General features: G+C 43.0%; 1 protein-coding gene across 1 annotated transcript in view; it reads right to left on the bottom strand.

Annotated features, from left to right (window-relative positions):
• Positions 1-3,709: 3,709 nt before the first annotated feature.
• The window catches only part of LOC140910001 (tyrosine-protein kinase TXK-like), a 55,292-nt gene continuing 31,931 nt past the window's right edge, over positions 3,710-27,070 (bottom strand). Inside the window, exons 13-18 of the mRNA XM_073340103.1 lie at positions 26,663-26,781; positions 25,324-25,481; positions 23,509-23,635; positions 5,727-6,346; positions 4,898-5,018; positions 3,710-4,180 (exon numbers count right to left, since the gene is read on the bottom strand). Coding sequence (XP_073196204.1) covers positions 23,567-23,635; positions 25,324-25,481; positions 26,663-26,781 — 346 coding nt within the window. The 3' untranslated portion in view covers positions 3,710-4,180; positions 4,898-5,018; positions 5,727-6,346; positions 23,509-23,566. The remainder of the gene's footprint in view (positions 4,181-4,897; positions 5,019-5,726; positions 6,347-23,508; positions 23,636-25,323; positions 25,482-26,662; positions 26,782-27,070) is intronic.

Here is a 27,070-nt window from a genome sequence, read left to right as displayed (position 1 = left end):
ATGCTCAAATAAATTGGTTAGTCTCTAAGGTGCCACAAGTACTCCTTTTCTTGATAACATAAGAATGGCCATACTGGGTCAGACCAGAAGTCCATCTAACCCAGTATCCTGTCTTCTGACAGTGGCCAAAGCCAGGTGCCTCAGAGGGAATGAGCAGAACAGATAATCAAGTAATCCATCCCCTGTCGCCCACTCCCAGCTTCTAGCAAAGAGAGGCTAGGGACACCATGGTTGCTTTGCAATTTCCCTCCCTCTTTGATATACTCATGGGTAAGAGAAGAAGTGGAATGTTGTAACATAAGTAATGATCAGAAGCTGAAAGAAATTAGTTGGAAGGGAGAGAGAGGATGGCACTTTACCAAAAGGAGGGGTTTAGTCTATTCCAAGCATAGAGTGCAATATGAAAAAGGCACAAAGTCATGAGCACAGGCAGGATATTAATGGAGCAGACTGGTGAGGGGGCAGATGAAGCATACAACACAAGAGTGAGGATAGAAGGATCCAAGATCTGATGTGTAGGCTGAAGTGGAGCTGTGTGAAGCCTTGACAATAATGAGCTTGAATTTAATATGGAAGAAGTCAGGAAAGCGACTCCTAGAAAGGAATGGCATGGTCTGAACAGAGAGAGAGAGAGAAACAGATGTCCAGTGAAGACCAGAATAATACCTAATATCCTGGGAAAAGTTTAGAAACATAGGCAGGCAATGACAAAAAGATTCCATCTGGGAAAATGCTTTGTGTGTGTATCTGCTCTCTTTCATGACAAAAATAACGCTACTTTCTCTGAGTGATTGTTGCTGGGTATTTGAAGATGTTCAATAGTTTGAAATCTTAGAACATGTGATGTGAGAGCCTGATTAGTAGGTAGAGTCCAGGTGAGGCAGTCAAAGATGTATTATCTATGCAGATTGAGTCTGTGCATCATTCATTATATACAGATCAGAATTTCAACTCTGTGATTTGCTAATGGTTGTGAAATTAATCTCTCTAATAACAACAAAAAGAATAATTGTATTAGTTTGGGCTCTATATGAAACTGAAAAAAATCCCTCTGAAGGGTCAGATTCTTCAAAATTTATGCATGTTGAGTAATATCTTATGCTGTGAGACGTCTCGTTGAAGAAAATGGGATGAGTCACTAAGGTACTACTAAAGTTGGGCCATTTCCTGCACAAATCCAGGTTCTCTCACCCCCTCACCCCCCTCCCAAAAACCACACACACAAATTCACTATCCTGCTGTGTGAGTTTGTGTGTGTGGTTTTTGGGAGGGGGGTGAGGGGGTGAGAGAACCTGGATTTGTGCAGGAAATGGCCCAACTTTATTATCATGCACATTGTGTAAAGAGTTGTCACTTTGGATGGGCTATCACCAGCAGGAGAGTGAATTTGTGTGGGGGGGTGGAGGGTGAGAAAACCTGGATTTGTGCTGGAAATGGCCCACCTGATGATCACTTTAGATAAGCTATTACCAGCAGGACAGTGGGGTGGGAGGAGGTATTTTTTCATATTCTCTATGTATAAATAAAGTCTGCTGCAGTTTCCACGGTATGCATCCGATGAAGTGAGCTGTAGCTCACGAAAGCTCATGCTCAAATAAATTGGTTAGTCTCTAACGTGCCACAAGTACTCCTTTTCTTTTTGCAAATACAGACTAACACGGCTGTTACTCTGAAACCTAAGGTACTACTAAACATTAATATGGGTTGCACAATCAGACTCTACATACTAGTTTCCGCATGAGGTACTAAATATTTGAAGAGATTTTTCTGGATGGGACAGTAAAGGTGAAGGATTAAAGGCCAGAGCAACAAGAAGTGCTGAAAGAATTGGACTCTACAAGAATATGATAGTCATTTGGGGTAGGAGAGTAAAAATAATAATAGTCTGAATTACTGCAACATCCTTCTCCGTGACCTTCATAAATGCAGTTGTGCCCACTCAGAATGCTGCTGCAAAGATCATTCTTATCTTTGAGTGACTGCACATGTGCATTCCATTCTTGGTGTCTGTGCGCCCAGCACATAACTGACGGAAAGTTTTTCCCTCAGCAGTACCTGTTGGGTGGCTTAAGTGCTCCCTGCACCACTGCGTGAAGGTATAAAGCGCGGAGCTGGCCCCTCCCCCTCTGTTCCTTCTTACTGCCTAGGACAGTCACGGGAACCTCTGTCAATTGCTAGAGCAGTTTTCTCTCAGCCTTTGTGTACACAGTCTAGTTGTAGGTTAGTTTTAGTAGGTAAAAGCAAAATGTTTGTTTTTTTCCTATTTTGGGGTTCTGTTGCCCATTCTGGGGCATGCCTCGATCACTGGACTTCAAACCATGTGCTTCCTACTCAAACCCTATGCCTGTGAGCCACCCACATGGCAGTTATTTTAAGTGCCTAGGCACAGCACACATGAAGGACTAGTGCCAGATTTGTTGGGACTTCAAGGCCAGGATGAAAAAAGATAGGGAGGCTAGGCTGAAGCTCCTGCTAATTGAGGCAGTGCTGAGAGCACACTGGGAGTTGTGCTGGTCTGAGCTGGGGCCGAGTGCTGCAGTTTCAGTCAGAAGTGTGCCTTCAAGACTGTTGGGAGTCCTGGCACTGGTTACCCTCGCCTGTGCTAAGGAAGTAGCATAAGCCTTCCACAAAGGCACCATCAAGAGGAAGATCTCCACCCCACAAGTCAGGAAAGGGCGGTAAAGGGGAGTCAAGTAGAGTGCAACCGAGATCGAGGCACTCCTCCAAATTGTTGCCTAAGACGGCACCATTGAATCCAGTGCCAAAACAGGCATCATTGAGTCTGGTTCCAGAAACGGAATTGTCAGCATCAGTGGCTCTGCATCGATCAGATACAATTTTGCTGCTAACTATGCCAGAGTCATTTACAGTGGCAAGGCATTTACTCATCAGTGCCAGTATTGCTAATTGTACAGGAATCGGCTCCCTTGGTATTATCAGACCACCCAACACCAACAACTGCAGTGCAGCACTTGATACCGCACCAGCTACCTACTTCCTGGACAGTCTGTCCATTGGTACCATCTAAGAGAAAAACAGCAATGTGTCTCCAGCCACCAGGCTTTCAGAACTAGTCCCCGGGGTTGACAGAAAGGGAGTTGTCTTCATCGGATTCTGAGATGGGATCATATGTGTCTCAACCTCTGAATAGGACCTGCCACTCCACACCTAGATCCTTCCTCTCCAGGTACCCTCGCAACTGCACAATCGGAGCTTCGAGGGGAATGTGGCCAGGAGGTCACTGTGGTCTGGCCCCTTTCAGTGGCTCTTTTGGAACCACAAAGAATTTCCCCCAGCTTCTAGATCCTCCCCTTCTCATTCCTACAAAGTGCCCTAGTCCAGATGGGGTGAGTCCTTGCATCAAGCTGCCCTGACCCCAATGTCCAGTACTGGTCCCAGAGCCGAGCATCAGGAAGAAGCCTTCTGCAGAAGAGGTTCAACCACAACCAGTTTTATCTTCACCTTTGTCCTCTCTGGATGAGGTGGTTTCCTCGGAGACAACATCACCGCCTCCTGACAACTAAAAGATTTATCAGGAATTGTTAAAGAGAGTAACTTTTTGGACTTTTGCATTCGGGTCAAGGAGGACAGGGACTCCTCTTATCACCTGAGGTCCTCCAGGGTCACTAGTGGTCGCAGTAGCTAATGAGAGGGCACGCCGGAGGCATCGTGCTGAGACCCCCAAATCAAAAGAGGCAAAAGAACTGGATTTATTTGGTAGAAAAGTTTATTTGACTGGGGGATTGCAGCTTAGAATTGCCAACCACGAAGCTCTACTGGGGCATTATGATTTTAATTTGTGGGGACCACTGGAGAAATTAAAAGATCTCCTCCCTGCAAATGTGAGGCAGCAATTCTGTTCATGGGTGAACGAGGGCAGATTAGTGGTGGGGACTTCATTGAAGGCTGGGCTGGGTGCTGCCAACTCAGCTGCCAGGACCCTGGCTTCTGCGGTCTCCATGCACAGATCCTTATAGCTGCAGTCTTCTGGTCTACTCTATGCAGACCAGATTACTATGCAGGACTTGCCTTTTGAGGGTCCTTCTCTGTTCTCAGAGCAGACAGACAGCATTTTCCTTGGCCTTAAGGACTCATGAGTGACCTTGAAATCCTGGGGTCAGAAAGCACTGTCAGCCTCAGCAGATACATTGTGATCCCACTTTGCCCTGCTCATCAGGACCTGTCAAAAAAGAAGAGCAGGGGTTTTAGGTGCAGGCTCATCCATCCTTCTGTATCTGCTCCAGCTCCTAGGCTTTCTAGACACACAGGAAGTGCTAAGCAATCATTTTGATGGGTCGGTCAAGGACACCATGCCAGTCTCCATGCTTCCAAACCCTATCTCCCCCATATTTGCAAAACAGTTTTGCCCACTTCCACAGTGTATGTTCCCAAATTACTTCAGACCCATGGGACTTGAGCACTGTGGAGGTGGGCTATATCCTCCAATTTGTTTCTACTCCTCACTCCTACCCTTCCTCCCTGCCCCTCCAGAGACCACTCTCATGAGGAGCTCCTTCTCCAGGAGGTACAATCTTTCCTTCAGGCAGGTGCCATAGAGGAGGTTCCACAGTGTCATAGAGGGACAGGGTTTTATTCCTGCAATTTCCTAATCTTGAAAGCAAAAGGGGGTCTGAGACCAATTTTAGACCTGAGTCAACTCAACAAATTCTTAAAAGAGAGAGGTTTGCATGGTCACCCTAGCTTCTATTATCCCCTTTCTGGAGACTAGTAGCTGCCATTGACTTCAAAGATGCTCACAGGAAGTAGCTCAGATTTCTGGTAAATTAAAATCATTATCAGTTCACCATGCTACTATTTGGCCTGTCAGCAGCTCTCAGAAGTTTTATGAAAGTTAATGGTAGCTGCCTTCCTCAGAAGATCAGGAGAGCAAGTTTACCTCTACTTGGATGACTTGTGAGGGACCAATTCAGGGTGCAGGTGTTGTTCATTGTATCTCCGATCCAATCAACATTCATTGTTCTGGGACTGCTAATCAATGCAGAGAAACCTCTCCTCCCCTGTGAGCAAAGAATAGAGTTTATAGGGGGCTGTAACAAACTCGATTAAAGTCAGAACTTTTCTTCCAGACTCAAGGTTTCAGGCAATTCAATCAATTGTTATAGCTCTCAAAGCTTATCCAGTCATGACAGCATGAAACTGTTTGAGGGTCCTGAGGCATATGGCCTTGTGCACACATATGCTTCAATATGCCAGTCTGCACCTCAGAATGCTACAGGATTGGCTAGCCTCAGTTTACTCACCAAACCATCACCATCTAGTTCAGTGGTGAGGGTGCTCTCTCATGTCCTGCCTCCCTAGATTGCTGGGCAAGTGGCCATCAATGTATGCATCGGTGTTCCCTTTGCCCACCCACAACCAATGCTCACTTTAGTGACTGACACTTCTGCCCTGGGCTGGGGGCCCATCTGAGTTCTCTACAGACTCAGGGACTATGGTCTGCAGAGGACTTAGTTTAACAAATCTACATCAGGGAGCTGAACGCTGTGAGGTTGGCATGCCAGGTATTTCTGCCGCAGATCAAGGGAAGCAGCCTGTTAGTCCTCACAGACAACAGAGTGGCAATGTTGTACTTCAACAAGCAGGGAGGAGCCCACCCTGCTTTGCTCTGTCAAGAGGCATCTCTGTTTTGTGTATTCTGCATTGCCAGCTCAATAGATCTAGAAGCTTCTTACATATTGCTGTTCCAAAACAATCTTGCAGACTACCTGAGCAGATCATTTATGAGTCACCACAAGTGGTCTTTTTGCTTGGATGTGGCTAGATTCACCTTCGAATAGTGGGAGTCTCCCCAGGTAGACTACCTGCAACAAGGATCAACAGAAAGTGTCAGCAGTTCTGTTCTCTACGTGGTCACAGCCCGGGTTCCTTGACAGATGCATTCTTATTACCATGGTCAGACAGGATCCTCTTTGCTTTCCCACCAATTCCACTCATTCACAAGGAATTACTGAAGATAAGAGGAGACCAGGCCAGAGTCATACTCATAGCCCCAGCGTGGGCCTGTCAACACTGGTTTGCCACTCTCCTGGCATGGTCTGTGAAACCTCCAATTTCACTTTTACTGGGCTCGGACCTAATGTCCCAAAATCATGGTTGTGTATTCCACCCAAGCCTGCACACTCTTCATTTAATGTATGGATGCTCCATGGCTAGACGTTAGGGAGCAGTCTTGCTCAAAAGAGATTCAAGAAGTTCTGCTAAATAGTAGAAAGCTAGTAGGGTTACTTATCTCTTTAAGTGGAGACGTTTTTCCATCTGGTCATGCCATTCTGGAATCTCACTGTCCTGTTCTTCAATTCAGCCCATACTAAATTACTTATAGTATCTGAAACATCAAGGATTGACTGTTAATTCTATCAAGATACAGCTATCAACTATTTCAGCTATCCTTCAGAAGGATAATCACTCTGTTTTTTTCTAACAACATGCTAGTACGGTTTTTTGAAAGGCTTAGTCAAATTGTATCATTAGGTGCTTGACCCTGTTCTCCCGTGAGACCTAAACTTAGTGTTGTCAAGCTTATGGGTCCCCCTGTTTGAGCCTTTGGCCACTTGCTGTCTGCTACATCTATCAGTGAAGGTGGCATTTTTGGTTCCCAGCTTTCTGATAGAGGTAATGGCAAAGCTGCACATGTTAATGTCTAGGCCTCCCTATACTATCTTCTTTAAGGAAAAAGTTTACCTGCACCCTCAGCTGAGGCTTATCCCGAAGGCAGTGTCCTCTTTCCATATCAACCAGCCAATTTACTCACCTGTATTCTTCCCAAAACCACACTTGATCTGGGAAGAGGAACATTTGCACACTCTGGACGTCATAAGAGCACTGGTGTTCTACCTTGACAGAAGCAATTCCATAAGTCCTCTCAACTCTTTGTGGCAGTTGCAAATAGAATGAAAAAACAATCAGTCTCTACTCAGATAATTTCTTCTTGGATAGTTTCATGTATATGCATGTCCTATGACCTGGCTAATGTCATGCCGCCGAGCAGAGTTGCAATTCATTTGATGAGCTCACAGTCAGCCTCTGTGCCTTTTCTGGCAAATGTTCCAATTCTGGCCATTTGTAGAATGGTAGCTTGGTCCTCTGTCCACATGTTTGCTTCTCATTAAGCTGTCACTCAGAACTCAAGAGACAATGCTGGAGTTGAATGAATTGAGCTCCTGACTTTATTTAGATAGGAGGTGGGATCAGAGTCTGATTCATGGCTTGTAAGTCACCAGGAGTGGACTGCACATGTGCAACCACTCAAAGAAGATAAACAGTTACTGAACTGTTCCATAATTGTTATTTTTGAGATGTGTTGTGCATTTCTATTTCATGACTCACCCTGCTGTCCTCCGCACTGGAGTTCTGGCAAGAAGGAACTGAAGGGGGTTGGGGGTAGCTTTATCCTTTTTACCAGCACACAGTGGTGTGTGGCCGCAGAGGGCACTCGAGGCACCCAATGGGTACCACTGAGGGTAAAAGGTTTCCAACAACTGTGTGCTAGGAACTGTGATACAGGAGAGCCAGGGAGCAGTGGTAGAGGGGAAATATATAAGCCCTAGGCTAATTAAGGCGTGGTTCCCTGTAGACTAGGGAGGGTGGCTACGGGTTAATTGAAGCACCTGTAGTCAATTAAGGACCTGTCAGGAACCTAATAAAACCCACTGCTTCAGGGAAGAAGAAGACGACTAGAACTTGGAGGTGTGTTTTGAAAAATCAGAGAACTGGAAAAACCAGGGAGACCCTGCCCCAGCAGGGAAGGGAGACTCCCTTCCTCAGTGTCTAAGGACTGAAGGTACCCCACCCAAGGGGGAAGAGGGTAAGAACCCACAGAGGCTGGGGCTCAGAGTGAGGAGCAAACCCAGAACCCTCCCCTACTTCCCTCCTCTACCACCTTCCCGGGCCACTAGCAGGGCCCTTGGTGCCCCAAAGAGCAGGGGGAAAGGGGTGGCATCTTAGCCCCTGCCAAGAAAAGCACAGGACCGACCATACTAGCACTGGCTATCTTGTCACAGAACACAGACACCAAGAGTGGAATGGACAAGAACAAATGGATACCAGTAAATTTAGGTTTGAAATTAAATGGTGGTTTCTAACCATCAGAGGAATGAAGCTCTAGAACAGCCTTCGAAGGGGAGTTGTGGGGGCAAAAACCCTAATATGTTTTAAAACTGAGCTTGATAATTTTATTGGAGGGGATGGTGCAATGAGACTGCCTACAATGGCATATGGCCCATCGATGACAGCTATTAGCAAATATCTCCAATGGCCAGAGATGGGACACTAGATGGATAAGGCTCCAAGTTACTACAAAGAATTATTTTCTAGGTATCTGGCTGGGGGGTCTCGCCCATATGCTCAGAGTCTAACTGATCACGATGTTTAGAGGCAGGAAGGATTGCAGATTGGCAGAGACACCGGAACTTTTTCACCTTCTTCTGTAACATGGAACCCATGTCACTTGCTGGTTTGCACTGGAGAAAACAGTGGATTCTCTGTAACTTGAAGTCTTTAAATTAAGATTTGAGGGCTTGAGTAACTTAGCTAGAGGTTATGGGCCTACTTCAGGAGTGGTTGAGTAGATTCTGTGGCCTGCAATGTGTAGGATATCAGACTAAATGATCATGGTAGTCCCTTGTGGCCTTAAAGTCTATGAGTCTATGCACAACACTTCTTTAAGAACAACAGTTATGGAACAGGTTACTAACAGGTTTTTTCCTAGCCTGTTGCTATGACCCTATCACTCCTCTCTTTGAATCCTTCCACTGGCTCCCCCTTCTCTAGTGCATCATACATAAGCTGCTTGTATTTAGCTTCAAGTTCCTTCACAGTCAATTCTCATGCTACCTATCCTCTCTCATTTGCTATCAGGCTGCCAATGCTTGCCTCTGATTGGGCCATAATGCCAGTCTCTACTGCCCCCTTGTTAAATTTTCAAACAAGCACCTCAGTGCTTTATCCCAGGCTGCCTCACACTCTTGTAAACATCCAAAAAACTACCTCATTATCCACCTTCAAATCCCTCCTCAAAACTCTCCTTTGGTGTGACACATACAAATACAAACTTGACAACAGTTAGGTTGCTGGTATGCTAAGATCACAGCTCATCATTCTGACTAGTATTGTCTCATTGTTTCCTTGTACTCCCCCATATGTCTATATCCAACTTTTGTCTCTTGTCTTATTCTTAGATTGTAAATCCCTTGGGACAGGGAAGGTTGTTTTGTTCTGTTTGTACAGTGCCTAACACAGTTGGTTCCTGATCAATGACTAAGGCTCCTAGGCAGTATGGTAATAAAAATAATAATAAATAATTATAATACTTGGTCCAAAGCACATTTTTATATAACTATGTTGAACTGTAACTGAGTTTAAGAAAATTGTTGTTTTGTAGATAGAGGAGGCAAAGCTCCCTTGAGTTCCATTATAATCTTCTTTATTACTACCTCACCTTAATGTACATACTCCTTATGGCTAAGAGGACCTTTCCACAAGAAACCCAAGATAACAGTAGTATATCATTGGAAGAGAGTAGCTGTAACTAATAGATTGGTAAAGTTCAGCATCAGGGCAAACACTGTAGAATTATGATTTCTTAGCTTGTAGTGCACCCATGAATAAGCCATGGGTGATCAGCTTGTCCCATGAGTCATCCTGTATGTCTCCATTCCATGAGTAATTTTTGTGTATGGACACAGGGCGTCAGAACAAAGGGGGCTAGGGGGCCATGCCCCCCCCCCTTTTTATTTGCCGTAAGGGTGAGCGACGGGGGGGAAAGGGTGGAGAGGAGTGAGCAGGGGATGGGGTCATGGGGAGAAGAGCTGGCGTGGGAGCAGGGGCCTAGGGGGAAGAGGCAGTGCGGGAGCAGGGGCCTAGGGGGAAGGGGCAGCATGAGGGCAAGGCCTCAGGGGAAAGGGATGGTGTGAGGGCGGGGCCTTGGGGAAAAGGGGTGGTGCAGGGGACGAGTCCATGGTTTGGGCGCCCAGGGCCCCCCCACTTTTAGAGAGCTTCTGCTGCTCCTGTCTGGACATTTTTATTCTCCCTCACCCCCCATGTCTTATCTTTTCTTCAACTGCTGCCCTATTAAAATCTGAAATCATTGTTAAGTGAAGGCATTGACAACAGAAGTAAGGACACACTACGTATTTTAAGGGTATGTGTTGATCAGGTTGTGGTTAGGTCAGGGTTGCCTAATCCCAATTTAAAATCAACCTCTCTTCCAAATCTACAGTGAGTAGAGAGGATGCATAGGCATACTATGTTTTTTCTGTATATTGTCTTATTTAGAATCAGAATTCAGAAGAATTCACTGAAAACTTGGTTTCATATTGGAATCTAAAAGAATGTTGAAGAAATTGTGCCATTTCTACGGAAATCAAAATGATTCATTCCCCTATGAAGCAATAATCATCCATGTATTTATTTCAAGTCTATATTTACTGCATGTTCTGTGTAAATGACAACCTGGATGAATAAGTCATTTTCCACCTCCCCCAGTAGAGCTTTTACTATCGAATTAAGTTGCTGTTGTGTGATATCACCAAAGGCAGGTCTTGGATGTTTAAACATCTGCATCTCTCACAGTAACTAGAGTTCCATTCCAGCCTTTCAGACAGGGTAGGAGATCTTATTTTCAAAGAAAAAGGGGAAAACACGTTTCTGATAAATATAGAGCCGACTGAATTTTCTTTCCTTTAAGACATCTCAGTATAACTGGAAATCGTCAGCCCAGGAGGAAAAGGCGGACATTTACAACAAGGAAATTTCAAAGGTATGAGAGAATATATATGTTTTTCATTTTAACTTTTTTCCATCCTGCTTTTTCTTGATCCTTACTGGCTGATCAGTGATTTTGCTTCCCAGGTTGCTCTGAAACCACGAGCCATAAGAGAAATTAAATTGCTAAATAATTTACCTTAATGAAGCATATAGAAAAGATATTCTGTCAGAGTAGAAAGAAAAGGAGTACTTGTGGCACCTTAGAGACTAACAAATTTATTTGAGCATAAGCTTTCGTGAGCTACAGCTCACTTCATCGGATGCATCAAATATATGTTTATGCTCAAATAAATTTTTTAGTCTCTAAGGTGCCACAAGTACTCCTTTTTCTTTTTGCGAATACAGACTAACATGGCTGCTAGAGTATATTTTCCCATGTTAGTTTCTATCATCTATGCTTGTCTGATTCACCTTAAGTGGTGAAATATGAATAAGTTTCTTAGGGCAATAAAAGCCATAAAATGCAAAAGTAAATCACTGACTTCCACTGTTGCGAACAGCCTGTGAGAAATCTCTGATGGCCCTTCTTTGTATTAAAGTGGTATTCCTGCTTGTAATCTTTAACTCATTTTTGACAACTCTTCTCAGGACACCAAGAACTGTAAGCCACTGTGTTACCCCTCTGCCTCAGCAAGGGAGAGCTTTGCTGGGGCTTGACTGTCATCTCCCTGACACACCAGTCTGTCTTCATTGCCAACAAACTGCTCGAGACTCTCCCAGTCTAAACCTTGCCTTGCAGGTAACAGTCAGTGAACCCAAGTTCTAGTCAGAGAGTTCCCCAGAGATGTCTGACTGCAGCATCCAGTTCCTCTCACTAGACACTCACAGAAATTGTTTTCTGCCTCCGGAGTAAGAGAGCACGCACCAGTCTGCCAGTTTAGCTGAGAACTCACTCCATTCTTCAATATAGCAGCATTGAGATGGTACATAGTAAAACTAAGAATAAGTTTATTAATAAAGAAAAGAGATTTAAGATACTAACCAAGAGAAAAAGAGGGGTATGTTTACAAACAAAACATAATATGCTTTCTGGTGACTAAAACTTAATCTTAGCAAGTTATAATCTTTGCCTATGCAGTTTTTTCACTTACACCAGGATACCAGCATCTCTAGCCCTCCAGGGCAGAAGATCCAAGTTTCACAAACTCAGAGGGTGCTGTCCCCTTTGTTTCCTAAGCAATGGATAATCAGAATGTCTTTTTGTTCCCCTTATATTTCCCAAAGTCCATTGCCTTTACCTCAAGAGCCAGGAAGACCTCCTGGAGATTCAGACTTCAGTTTGTCCCCTGGTGTGATCACCAAGCTGCCACTAGTTAGCTTGATTGCTTTGTTACCTTATATGTGAATGTATTTTCATTGTCCTCTGGCTTACAAAGCTTGACCCCAACAAGTACATCCACATTCCTTTGTCTGAGGCAGGCTTGTTTATCAACTCCACAACATATTTTAGAAACATATTTGCAGCAAACATACATAACCATTTATACGCTACCTGTACATACCCCAGGCAATGATATTCATGACCAGCATTTCATCAGTTTTCATAAAAGACCTTACTCAATACACATTTGTAGTACAATATTATTGTATTGTGATCAGTTGATTCAAGTGCCCGTTTTTTCTCCTAGGGTGTCTGGACCCTGATTGTCCACTCATCCATATCCATTTCACTACCATTAACCAATTACATTTGTAGCTTTATATTATGTACTCTGGACTCACATTATTTGGCAATTGCAACCCTCCTGTAACAAGATGTTTTTCCAAAACATTTCTTTTATAATGAATCCCCCTCCCTGACAAAGGGGCATTGAACAGACAAATTTAATATACTACACTTAAAGCTTTGTAAAACAGATACTGGAGGAACAGATACAATAGTAGAGTCAAAAGAAGTGATGACCTATCCAGGAACCATTAGTCTGAATATAAATAAAAATAATAAAAGTTATAGCAATCAATAGCCATTCCTTACATAGTTTGGACTCTGAGACAAATAGACCTTTATCAAATGCTGTGATCTGGCTTTGAGTGTACCTATTTCTATTTTGCCTATCCACTTTCATATGTCACCAGCTCCCATTGAAAATAATGACTCTAATCTATGTAAGGCATATGAATTCAAGATCATATCTTTTGGTGTGATATTGCCTTTTGTAACCTTTTGCATTCTGTCATTCATGCATAGGTTTAACTTTGCCCTGGAAGTAAGTTTCAGTCATGTGGTTGGGTTCTCACTCTCTCAGTTGTTGTTTGGTCCCTGATCCAACTCTCACTGAGTTCAGTGGTGTGGCAAATTGCCGGTACGATTATGATGGGTCCCACGCTTCCTCTTCTTTGAGGGCAGGGGGTTCAGGGTGCAGTTTCCTGCCCCTGAACTAGGGTATCTACTGTCCCACTAGTAACCCAGAGAAGGGTAGTGGAGAGGAAGGGACCCAGGCCTGCCCTCTACTCCGGGTCTCTGCCCAGGGTCCCTAGGGATAGTGGTAAACCACTTGAACTAGTGCTTCCTTCCCCTGGGCTACTTCCCTCTCCTGCTCTTCAGCTTGTGGGGCTTCCTGCCCACCTCCCCCTCTCTGCACAACCTGGGTGTCTCTTTACCTAGGGTCTTGGTCTTCTAGCCAGCCACAGCACTTCTCCAAACTCTCCTCTACTTCAACTCCTTCAAACTGCTCTCTGCTTCAACTCCTTCCCCTGGCTGATTGAAGCAGGGGGGGTTTATCAGGTGACAGGCTTCAGGTGCTTTTAATTAATCTATAGAAACCTTTCTTCCCTCTACAGGGAATAAGGCTTCTCCTCATCCTGGGACTTACATATCTCTCCTATATCACTCTCCTGCTGCCTTCTGGCTATGCTGTATCACAGTGGTCACATATGACTTAGAATCATAGAATATCAGGGTTGGAAGGGACCCCAGAAGGTCATCTAGTCCAACCCCCTGCTCGAAGCAGGACCAATTCCCAATTAAATCATCCCAGCCAGGGCTTTGTCAAGCCTGACCTTAAAAACCTCTAAGGAAGGAGATTCTACCACCTCCCTAGGTAACGCATTCCAGTGTTTCACCACCCTCTTAGTGAAAAAGTTTTTCCTAATATCCAATCTAAACCTCCCCCACTGCAACTTGAGACCATTACTCCTCGTTCTGTCATCTGCTACCATTGAGAACAGTCTAGAGCCATCCTCTTTGGAACCCCCTTTCAGGTAGTTGAAAGCAGCAATCAAATCCCCCCTCATTCTTCTCTTCTGCAGACTAAACAATCCCAGTTCCCTCAGCCTCTCCTCATAAGTCATGTGTTCCAGACCCCTAATCATTTTTGTTGCCCTTCGCTGGACTCTCTCCAATTTATCCACATCCTTCTTGTAGTGTGGGGCCCAAAACTGGACACAGTACTCCAGATGAGGCCTCACCAATGTCGAATAGAGGGGAACGATCACGTCCCTCGATCTGCTCGCTATGCCCCTACTTATACATCCCAAAATGCCATTGGCCTTCTTGGCAACAAGGGCACACTGCTGACTCATATCCAGCTTCTCATCCACTGTCACCCCTAGGTCCTTTTCCGCAGAACTGCTGCCTAGCCATTGGGTCCCTAGTCTGTAGCTGTGCATTGGGTTCTTCCGTCCTAAGTGCAGGACCCTGCACTTATCCTTATTGAACCTCATCAGATTTCTTTTGGCCCAGTCCTCTAATTTGTCTAGGTTCCTCTGTATCCTATCCCTGCCCTCCAGCGTATCTACCACTCCTCCTAGTTTAGTATCATCCACAAATTTGCTGAGAGTGCAATCCACACCATCCTCCAGATCATTTATGAAGATATTGAACAAAACCGGCCCCAGGACCGACCCCTGGGGCACTCCACTTGACACCGGCTGTCAACTAGACATGGAGCCATTGATCACTACCCGTTGAGCCCGACAATCTAGCCAACTTTCTATCCACCTTATAGTGCATTCATCCAGCCCATACTTCTTTAACTTGCTGACAAGAATACTGTGGGAGACCATGTCAAAAGCTTTGCTAAAGTCAAGAAACAATACATCCACTGCTTTCACTTCATCCACAGAGGGTGCTGAGAGGGTGCTGCTGGACGCTCAATATTTTTGAAAATTAAGTCACTTATTTAGGTCTCTAAATATGGACTTAGACCAAGACTTAAAAAGAAAAAAGAGAGTACTTAAACAGGGGGTCCTAACACAGCAGTTTTCTCTAGCATATAAGTGTCCATTGCCCTGCAGCTTGTGAAGTCAGCTACAGTGCCAACATCTGCATATGGCAGCTGGTTTTACAATCTGTAGAGTGAGGGATGTCATCTTTTTGAAAGGCAGAACTGAGCCACAAATGTTCAATAACCTAGTTTGTTTTTTGTTTTTTCCTCTCAGGGACGTGAATTCTACCCAGGAAAAAGGAACCTGCTCTTCTGAATTATTCTGTGACACTCACTCTCTCTCTGCTGTATGGAGATAAATATCCTCTTTACGTGGTGCCTGTGTGCCAAGGTAAGTGTGATGCAAACGCCTCCAGTCCAGCTCACTGCACATAAGAATGACCATACTGGGTCAGACCAAAGGTCCATCTTGCCCAGTATCCCGTCTTCCAACAGCGGCCAGTGCCAGGTGCCCCAGAGGGAATGAACAGAATAGGTAATCACCAAGTGATCCATCCCCTGTTGCCCATTCCCAGCTTCTGGCACAATCCATTCCAGGGTTTAGCTTTTTACTGATACGGACTATGTTAGGGCAGAGGGGAGTTTCTAAGACAACAGGAAAGCAATAACAATAGCACCTGTTAGTTCCTAATAAAAACAAACCTTAAACAGTCTTACTGTGGCTCACAACAAAACACTGTAGTAGCGCTTGCTTTAAAGTGTGAATGTGACTGTTGGGGACTTTCCTGCATTAATGCCACAGCTGTGTTTTTCCTGTTTCATAAGTGAAACTACTAATGTATAAATAACTGGCAAAAATAGGTCACCTTTAAAGGTGTTAAATGTATTTTTTAATGTGAAAAGATGCTATGACATAGAACTGCTTACACAAAGGAGACAGCCAGAAATGGATTAGCTAGCTGCTTCTTCCACAAAACATATGTTTTCTTATATAATAGGTAGCATAAAATGAGATTGGTATCAATGTAATACTAAATCTTAACCCAACGTGGCCATTAAATTGTGTCTTTTGTATAACTGGGAAGAACTTTTCATTAGCCAGCTAAGTGTTACAAATAGTCTATGGTATTTCTGTTCCCAGTGTTGAAATACATTTAAGTCTGTATTTAAAATGTATATTAGATAAATTACTTTACTGTATCTGCATAGAAATAAATGTGTATTGTATAACATTTTAAAATACCAAATGTGTGTTTCTTCTTTTCAGGTCTAATATATATGTAAAAGAATTATGATGATAAAATTAACATTAAGAATGTCACCCGTACTTCAGCTTCGGTAATATGGTCACATGACCATTGTACCTGTCCCAACGAATTTTACAGGGTAATATATTGGCCCAGTTGGAACAGCATCTTGTCTGGTGTTTTGCAACAGAATTTTCACCAGGAGGAACTTATACCTTTTGAGCCATGACTTCTTGACCTTGCAGAGGCAAACACCATCTACAAACTATATCCTGTGTGTTCCGTTGCCAGGGGATAGAGCCTTCTAGAGGTCAGTGTACCAATTTTCATGCAATGGCCAGAGATGCTGTGTTTCCAGCCAGCAAGATGATTGACCTGGCTATGGTTATTTGGCTCATCAGCAGTGTCCTTTTTATCATACTAGCCATTGTACTGCTCTATGGATGCCTTAGAATGTGGTGCAAGAAGTGTAAGAACACCTCAAATGGTCCTGGGACTTCAGAACATATTAGTGGTCATGCAGAAAATGCCCATTCCTGGAATGGAGTTGACATTGAAACAACCCAAATCAATGAATTTCCTACATTAATTGTAACTGATATGTTTCCAGAGATTAAACCAGAGAGAATTATTCATACACCACTGTTTGGAACAATGGCTCTGCTCTCCCACAGACTGGACTCTCATAAATTAGAAGTCCTGCCCCTAAATGGTTCTGGATAACTATAAATATTTATACTCCATGATTTTGAAACTCAATATCCTTTTAGTATTTTCAGGGACCTGAAAATACCCCTCAACAATAGACCAGCCTTGAAAGGCATATTTTTCAAAGGAGGACACAATGGGTATAGCTGCAAAAATATGGATGCACCCATTCCCCCCTCAAAATCCCATAAATAGACATGCAGATTGGCACTTATACATAACTTCTACCCAAGTATGTTATGGAGGTGATGGATATGACTCCATAGTTAGGATTTCATTCTAAAATGGGATATAAATTAATGTTTTTCTCTAAAAGTAGATAACCTATCTGTGGAATTTCACCCAGGGACAGTTTTTATGCCCTTTGAATTTTCTGAGTAGCTTTTGTTTGGTTTTTCTTTATAGTATTTAATAAGAACTCTTGAAAATTGGGCTCTGGATGAAATTTGTCTGTGGCATTTCTACTTCTCATTGTTGACTGACTTGTTTTAAAAAAAATGTTATCTACACAAAACCTGGTAGAGAAGTGAATCCTGAGCAGAACTGGGGCAACTGGTGAAGTTTTTTTCTTTAACTGGGATTTCAAGTGACTTTCAGCAATTATTAGTTACAGCTGAATATATATATGCTGTGCACCTAAACCTGATTGTTTTGGGCCATGTGCACATAGCTCCTCCTCCGTCAGGAGCTAGAATTTTCCCTACAGTAGAATTACCTAAGCATCATGTGGAACTGCTGATGGATAAAATCTTCCCTGTCAGTAGCTGTATTTCTCCCTCCTCATAGATCCATCCATATCAGGCCCTGCTGATCTCAAACCCCAGGTTTGTGGGGTTCCTGAGAGTCACCATACTCCAATCTTCCGCCCAGCAGCTCAGAGACAGCAGCTGGGAGCCAGGTCCATGAAGCCCAACTGAGGTACAAGCCTCACCTCTAGTCTCTGACTGGGGGAGCTCCAAGGCTCCTGATTGGGTCACAGTCCTATTTATGCCAAAACACTAAGTTGTGCATTCAACTGGACTTCATCCTGCTGTGGACCGCTGGGCTGGTGTTTACTGGTTCCTGCCCTCAGATCCTGACCTCCTGGTATCCTGACTCTTAGTAACTGTCTCCAGGTGCCTGCCCTCTGGTTCTGTCACCCTAACCTGACCTCCTAATATCCTCAATTGGCCTGATTCATGGTAACTGACCCTTGATCTCTGCCCTTCAGGTTTGATTCTCACCTTCTAGCATTCCAGCCCGGCCTGATTCCTGGCAATTAGCTCTTGGCCCCTTACCCTTCAGCCCGTGCCTGATGCTAACCCCTAGGCCAGGCCACCCATGCCCTGGCCCTGATGGTCCACCTCTTGCTCAGCTTCTCTTCCGCCCTCAATTTTTTTAAAACAAACAAATAATACACACACAAAAATTGGTTGGTTGTGAAGCACTTAGAGTTCCTATACACATAATGTATCTGACACAAAAGCAAGGACATGAAAAGTTATGCTACCTTGACAGTAATAATTTCTACCCCTTCAATTACAAGCACACATTTACTACAACTACTATGCAGCACAGGCACACATTGCATCCTTAACTCTGGCCCCCCAAAGGAATGCCATTCTTCCATCACCCCCTTTAACTGCCCTTCTGCACACATCCCTTTACAAAACAACCCTCTCCTTCCACAACCAGCTGCTGCACCAAACATCTCCAACTCCTAGTTTTTTTTGCGGGGGCAGGAAATAATCTGGTAAAGGAGTGTGTACAGAAGAGCAGGCTGAGGGGGGAGCCTGGAGGGTGTGGTACTTGGAGCATGGTGAGCAGCAGTTGCAGAATTGATAGTGTGGAGGAAATGAGATGAAAGTGTGTACAGTTAGGTGGTTTTACTTCGCATTTACTTGTTTTTGTGGGTTTCTGTCAAGTAGAATGAGTGTGGCAACCTTAGCTGCTTCCAAATTAAAGTTTTTGTATATTGAGATGGTTTCTGAGACACAAGTTAATGGTCAGAGGAAGATACTGACAGCAAAAACTCTAGCACTTGTACTGTCACTTAACTGTGATAAACTAGGTAAGAGGGATTTGTGTACATGACTTATGAGGAGAGGCTGAGGGAGCTGGGGTTGTTTAGCCTGCAGAAGAGAAGAATGAGGGGGGATTTGATAGCTGCTTTCAACTACCTGAAAGGGGGTTCCAAAGAGGATGGCTCTAGACTGTTCTCAATGGTAGCAGATGACAGAACGAGGAGTAATGGTCTCAAGTTGCAGTGGGGGAGGTTTAGATTGGATATTAGGAAAAACTTTTTCACTAAGAGGGTAGTGAAACACTGGAATGCGTTACCTAGGGAGGTGGTAGAATCTCCTTCCTTAGAGGTTTTTAAGGTCAGGCTTGACAAAGCCCTGGCTGGGATGATTTAACTGGGAATTGGTCCTGCTTCGAGCAGGGGGTTGGACTAGATGACCTTCTGGAGTCCCTTCCAACCCTGATATTCTATGATATTTCAGTAGCTTTTAGGAGATCCTGTCATGGACCAGGACCCCATTGTGGTGGGCGCTGTACAAACTCAGAACACAGACTGTCCCTGTCCCAAGGATCTTAAAATCTAAGAAGATATGAGACAACAGATCGGTGCAGGCAAACTGGGTAGCACAAGACAATACTGGTCAGCATGATCGGCAATGGTCTTGCTATATCAGCTGTCTACCCATTGGGTTTTTTTGGGGGTGGGAGGTTGGTAGGCATCACAGCAAAGGGGAGTTTTAAGTAAAACAATAAGTTCTGTGGATGTTTACAGGGAACTCTTCCCATGCAAGAGGAGAAACATGGGAGAAACCAGGAAGGTGCCTATCTGAAAATTTTAACAAGAGGACAATGAAAGCTGGTGTCAGTTGGTATTTGCCAAAGGGAGGCTGGAACTGACATATTAATAGCATATGATAGATGGTGGGGGAAGGGGCTGACAAGTGAAGATGAGTAGTTGCTAAAATCACACACTGTAATTTGGTTATATTTATCTAAACAACTACTTTCTCCCCTCCAAAGTTTCAGGATGGGTGTGCCCTGATCAGCTCTCACACAGAAAATGATTGCAAGTTCATTGAGTTGTGAATATGGGAGCCTCTCATATTAAAGTTAGCTTGGACTTGTTCTCCAATTTAACTGCTTCTAGTCCCTTGCAGTCCAGTCACCTGGTTTTGACCTTCCACACCATCTGTGGGCAAAGCTCAATTGCTTCAGATGTAGTGACGAGTTATGCTGCAAATGACAATAAGTGGGGCCTTTGTTGACTCTTTCCTTTGTGGTCATTTAGAAGATGTAGATCAGTAGCTTTCAACGCGTGGTCCACGGACACCTGGGGGTCCGCAGACCATGTCTAAGATTTCCAAAGGGGATTTCCAAACTTCACATGGCTTTCCAATACATCCTTAAAGTTATATTGCTAGCATTTTCAAAACTCACTTTACCCATTTTCATGAGCTAAACATAAATACAAAATTAAAGTAAAACAGAATAAATAAAGGGACAGATAGTTGTAGTCAGTTATTAGCTGCATATGTGTGTTCTTCCTGTTTGCTGTGCTGGCTCTGTCCAGATAGCAAACCTAGCTGACCTCAATTGAACTGCCCCAAAAGACCACAGTCTCAGTTCTGTAGTGAAAGCACTCAGACAGGTTTATTGCCGACGAAGCACAGTACTAGCTCCTTGGATCAATGTCTAACATTACACTAACACATGTATGCCCATGACAATGGACTCAGCTCAGAGAATGACAGGACTTTCCATTTCCCCCCTCGGCTGGACAAAGACCCCTCTTTTATACACTGATACAAACATGTTACATATTGCCCCTCCACCATGGTTAATTACCACCCTTTACCTTGTACCAGTGGGTTCAATCAAAACGTCTCTATCCATCACCCTGTCATCCTGACCTTTTCTTTAAGAGGGGTCAGTGTGTCCTTGTAGAGTGCGTTTGGTGAGTGTGTTTACACCATAAACCTGTATCGGGGTGTTCTGGCACTACCCTTCTGGAATGTATTTACAGGAATACTTAGTGCGTAGGAGTTCTTGTGTTTTTGCAACGCCAGCCCTGTTCTTGCCAAGTTCATGTATTGGATAGTGAACCTGCAAGCAAGCATCTGCTTTGTAACTGGGCAGGGCCTGAGTTGGCCTGACTCTTGCTAACTGTGCTTTGTATTAGCAGGGCTTGGCTCTGTTTGGGCCTTAGGCCTTACACTAGGCCTTTTATACCAGGCCCCACGGCTCAGGCTCTCTCTTTCTGCAACAATAGTCACCTTTTACATTACTTTCCAATACTGAAAGGGTCTAAGGACCACTAAGCAAACTATAGTTCAGCATAACAGAGAAACATGCTTGGAAACGTTTGAGCAATTTGTATGTATTCACTGTGGAGCAATCACAGGCTCAGCTTTCAGCTCACAGCCCTCCCACTGCTTATCTTCTTTGCTTTCATAGTTGAGTGATGTCTCCTAGCTACATATTGGCATGCAGTAACAAACACGTAGCAAAACCACTTCAATACAATCTCTTAGAGAACTTCTCATGCAATTTGCAACATATTCGTATACTTTGCACTATGGATATCATTTATTTGTTGTGTTTATACAGCAACACCTGCTGAAAAGAGTAGCACATCACTGGAGTGGGCAGAAGGGTTGCAATAATTAAATGGAAAACTTGCACCCAGTGTGCTCTTACAGGCACACTACTCTTTTCTCCTGACTGTAGTGTATTGTACCAATCTGTATTCAGACATACTTTTGATATGGAATGAAATATGTACTATGAGTCAATTCTAAGAGCAAACAGTGGTATAACTTGGTTAAAATTCTTTTAAAAGGTTATATAAAGGAACAAGGAAATCTAGTTTCTCTTGAAACTGAGATGCTTTCACAATGCAGCCAAAAGAGCTGGCAACTTTCCACAGGCGTACACGAAGTAATTAAACATTTCCTCTTCCTCGTTGATGTTTACATTCTTCAAATAACTGCAGGTAATTACGTTGCTTAAAAATATCTCACACTATTATCATCAGTGGGAGTTACCCAGGCTTACGTCAGGTCTGAATTTAGTCCAGGATTCTATCATTGGGCATAATTCCAAAAATTGTGACAGTTTGTTTATATTTAGAATAAAAAGGTAAAACTGTAGGAGTCATGCAGAATCTTCTTCAATCAATAGGTTTTAAATATTTTGTCTCCCTACAAGTTGCTGTAAAATACAAATATATACATACATCTATGTATAAATAATACATATGATTATGTATGCAGTATGTGAGTTATTTAGTTTTCCTTTTCTTTAGTGCTCTGCTATTTCTCTTCCATATTATAAATTTAACAGATGGTACAGCTACAAACAATAACCTTTTCTCACACTAACAGTGGTCACCACAAATATACGACGAACAAGGAAAAGTTAAGTTACCTATGCAATTGTTGTTCACAGCAGGGTTCCAATTATAACAGGTATTAGTTACACAAATTGGATAACTTATTTTTGCCATGATTTTGCAAAAAACTACTTATGGCACACATATAGAAAAAGGTGCCATTTTCCATCTCTTCAGCTTGTCTATTGGCACACCACAGGAGGGGGCTCAGTATAGCTGACTGAAGGAGGGCATTAGTTAAGTATGCGGCAACAAGAGGCAGAAGGGCAGCATGGGAAACACTGCTTGGAGAAAGCAGGCACAGGCTTGCCGGAGATGGTGGTTGATTTCTCGTGCTCCTAAGGAACACAGGCAGGCACCTTCACCAGCTATGCAGTTCCTAAATTGTTATAGAGTGGCATTCCATTCAGATGGGATTTAAGAGCCTGTAGGGTACCTTCCTCTTCCTGCATGCCTTCCCACCCCTCCTCTAAGAGGAATGTATAGCACACAGGCAAAGTAGGTTGTGTCTCCCTTTAATGGCTGGTCTGCTAGATGACAAAAGCTTACTATTTCTACAGTCTTAAGTTGCTCTTTTAGCTCAAATGACAGAAGTCTGTGTTGCAGTGCTTAAGGTCCTGTTTTCAAATGTGTCTGACGACCTATATAGTGACCTGAGGAAGAGCTCTCTGTAGCTCAAAACCTTGTCTCTTTCACCAGCAGAAGTTGGTCCAATAAAAGATATTACCTCACTCACCTTGTCTTTCTAATACCCATATAGAAGTCCATTATGGGTGCTTAAGTCTCTTTTGCTGCCACCTGTCCCCATTCCCCAATCTATGAGCCAGACCATTATCAAATGATTTCTTAATCAATGGCATTGTTGCAGAATTTAAATCTGCCACATAGAATCATAGAATATCAGGGTTGGAAGGGACCTCAGGAGGTCATCTAGTCCAACCCCCTGCTCGAAGCAGGCCCAATCCCCAACTAAAGCAGAAGCATCTGTTGTGCAGTTTAGACCTATGTGCCATGTACTAGAAGGAACCTCGCTTATTCCTCTCCAGCATAGACTTGATCATCATGAACCTGGTCTTGATTTGAACTAGCAACCTTGAGGCAAAAAGGTTAAGAGCCTATCACCAGTCCCCTGAACTATCCATTTCCCCAAAAACACTAAAAATGTGATGAACCCTGAAAATGAAAACAGACTAAACCGCACGGATTCCTCAATATTTACAGTGCTGCTGATTGATGTAACTAGCTAAGACTGTAAAAGACTGAGAATTACCACATGAGGGACTTCATACGATCTCTGCAATGAGAATACATATGTATGGAAAGTCTGATTATCCAGTCTCGGCTATATCTGTGAGGGTCTGGAGTAACTCAGCAAAAGCAGGGCGACCTGCAGGTTTCTGAAAAACAAAGCAGAGGGCACCTCTGTAGTACAGGCTGATCTAACATAAGAATAGACTTTTAGAAGCAGACTACCCAGAACACTGTTACACATGTACGTTTGCAGAAAGAAAAGTTGTATGTTTGTCATTTTAAGAAAAATCCTGGCTTCATCATGTCAGTATGTTAACTGATGGGGGTGCTTTCTGAACAACAGCATCATGAGCATAAACACCTTTAAATGTAAATCTAAGGGCAAGTCTACACTCAAGTCCTACATCAGCGCTACTACACCGTGAGAGGTGGAAGCTATGTTGGCGGGAGAATGTCTCCCACCAACATAGCATCAGTGTGGACAGTGCTTAGGTCAATGTAACTTATGTCACTCCGGGGGGGTGTATTTTTCACACCCCTGAGCTACTTGACTTAAGCACTAGAGTAGACCAGCCCTAATGCCTGTTTAGGTGATATTCATTTCAGCCCTGCATTGGGGGTTGTCTATAGCCACACCATTCCAATAGGGCTCTGAGAAGCAGTGTGCCTCGGAATCACAGTGTCTACCAGCGCTCTCTGGAATACTGTGCTCCCACACTCAGAGCTACACCATTGCAAGGGATGCAGTGTATGTTTCCCAGCACAGTCAGCCAGCAAGCTCCAATGGCTGATATAGGGAAGGTAAGGATGGCATGTGGCTAGCATCCCAGGAGGCATCCTAGAAGAGAGCAAACTATGCATTTTCTGTCTAAATCCCTTAAGATATAGTAGCTTTAACTTAGAAGTACTGTAGCTATCAAACACCTAGAGCAGATATTTTATAAGCTGTTAGATACACATTAGAGAGGAGATGTGGGAAGGAAGGACAGAGTTATAGCAATAAGATCACACTGTTACTCACTTTAGGCATATGCCTATTTAGATGGAATAGTAAAAAGTACACCTGCAAAAGATTTTATATATTTAAAATGATAGACTTCTGTGGGCACCATGGGGGAAGTGGGTCTTACAGAGGGATTCAAATTACGAGAGGTTAGTGGCTTAGTGGGCCATATTAGGAGGGAATTCCACATAAAGAAGCAAGTCTAGAAAAAGGCACAGACAATTGTGGGAGAAGCAGATAAACATAGCCTCAAATCAGGAAACATTAGCAGAATAGAGGGGATGGAATAAGAGAGTAGAGCCAGGTTCTTTGCTTCCCTGTACCTTGTACAGTCATTAACAACTGTGCAAAGTGGATGTAAAACACTACTAAATCAGAATGGTAGTTGTCTGTGCACACTTTGCACATGTTTTGTACTCACATAAATGACTGTACAATGCACTGGACAACAGAGAACCATGCCCCAGGTTCAACATATAAGCAGAGAAATAGTTATATAAAGCCTTGATGCTATGGAATAGGGAGAAGGGGATGGAGAAGGGAAAGATCATGGAGGGATTCAGACAGAGGGTCAGGCAATCAGATTGACTGGTGAATGATGTGATGCAAGTCATTATTTATATTTATTGGTTTTAATGGTTAAAAGAAACAGAAGCTTCTAATCTTAGCCGGGATATATGAAAAACACATTAAAGATTCTGAGGCTATCACAAATGTAAAGTAGGTATTTAATTTCCCTGCTTTCAATGATTGTCTTTAACTCCACATTTAGAATGAGGATCCTGGCGATGGAATATCAATATACAGAACAGGAAAATAAGAGAAACACACCTCATGCCAGCAGCTGTACATGATTTTGTACACAGTGAGCGATGCCAGATATGGTTGATAAAGTCTGTAACCTTCGGAAATCTCATGGACAACTTCAGAATTTGACTTATTTTCAAAAGGCATTTTGCCCTCTGTAAAAACTTCCCACATTAAAACTCCTAGGAATAATCCAGAAAATGTAATGTTCACAAAACTATTCCATAATATTAAGAATCATGAACACTAGAGATTTTGTGTCCTGGATAATACAGGAGACAACTGTACATCTGAACTGTATTGAGAGAGAGGACCAGGTCGATCCTCAGATGATGTAAATAAGAATAACTACATTGCCTTAAATGTAGCGGCACCAATTTATAGCAGCTGTGGCACGGTCCCAGTGACATGTTGATAAATTGGAGAGGGTTCAGCACAAGAATGACTAAAGAATTAGAAAGCAGGACTTATAGTGATAGACTCAAAAAGCTCCATCTATTTAGTTTAACAAAGAGAAGGTTAAGAGGAGACTTGATTACAGTCTGTAAGATCTACCTGGGTAACAAATATTTAATAACGGGCTCTTCAGTCTAGCAGAGAAAGGTATAACATGATCTAATGGCTGGACATTGAAACAAGACAAAAACGGGAAATAAAGCATACATTTTAAAAAGTGAAAGTAATTAATAATTGGAACCATTTACCAAGGGTTATGGTGGATTATTCATCACTGACAATTTTTAAATCAAGATTGGATGTTTTTCTAAAAAATATGCTCTACGAATTATTTTGGGAAAGATCTATGGCCTGAGTTACACAGGAGTTCAGACTAGATGATCAAAATGGCCCCTTCTGGCCTGGGAATCTATGGATTTATGAGATGAATGTGGATTTTGATAAGTGGAGACTTCTGACTGTAAAAAATGCACATTGCAGTCATAAGCTAAATTCAAGTAACAAGAGGTTAAGATAAAGCATTGTGGTCTGGTAGACAATAACAACGGAACTGTAGAACCATGGATCCTGTATAAAGGAGTGGAAACATCAAATTTCAGCTCATGGAATTTCTTGGGAATCCTTCCATTGGGAGTCCTCAGTTTCCAACTCGTGGAAAAGGCTGGTTATTCCATCCTCTCAATTTTTGGATCATGGCCTCCTGCCTCCCTATCCCAACCAAGAAGCACTGCTTTATTCAAAATGGACAGACTCTTGCAATTTAGACAAGATTGATAGTATGAAACGGACTCATTAAAACTCATGATAGTTGTAACTGTGTAACAAATAATTTACTATAAAAGTTATGTGTTGCAGTTTTTATGAGCAAAGTGATGTGTGGCAAATTAGTTTAAACTGACCCACTCACCAAATGACCAGACATCAGACTTGCTGCTGTACTTGTTGAAATGAAAAACTTCAGGAGATGACCATTTGACTGGAAATTTGGTACCTGAAGAGCTGATATATTCATCATCTAGAACATATCTAAAGAAACCAGTTAACAAATATATTTAATCTAAAGTATTGGGTAAATGTTTTAGGTGACATATCCTTAGATTTATGATTATGTAAAAAACACTTTCAGAAATATTGTGTCCATATGGAAATACCTGTTTCTTCCAAGAATTCCAGAGTGGATTAAAGACACAGATTATGCACGACCAATAATCACAAAGATGTTCTGGAAATTTTTTTTAGATATTGCACTTCCCGGATCTCATTGATACCAGCTGCCATACCAGTGAGACACATAGTATGATTCTCCTTACACTTT

The sequence above is a fragment of the Lepidochelys kempii genome, chromosome 4 (genome assembly GCF_965140265.1).
Source record: "Lepidochelys kempii isolate rLepKem1 chromosome 4, rLepKem1.hap2, whole genome shotgun sequence".
Lineage (NCBI taxonomy): Eukaryota > Metazoa > Chordata > Testudines > Cheloniidae > Lepidochelys > Lepidochelys kempii.
This window is presented reverse-complemented; position numbering and strand designations above follow the sequence as displayed.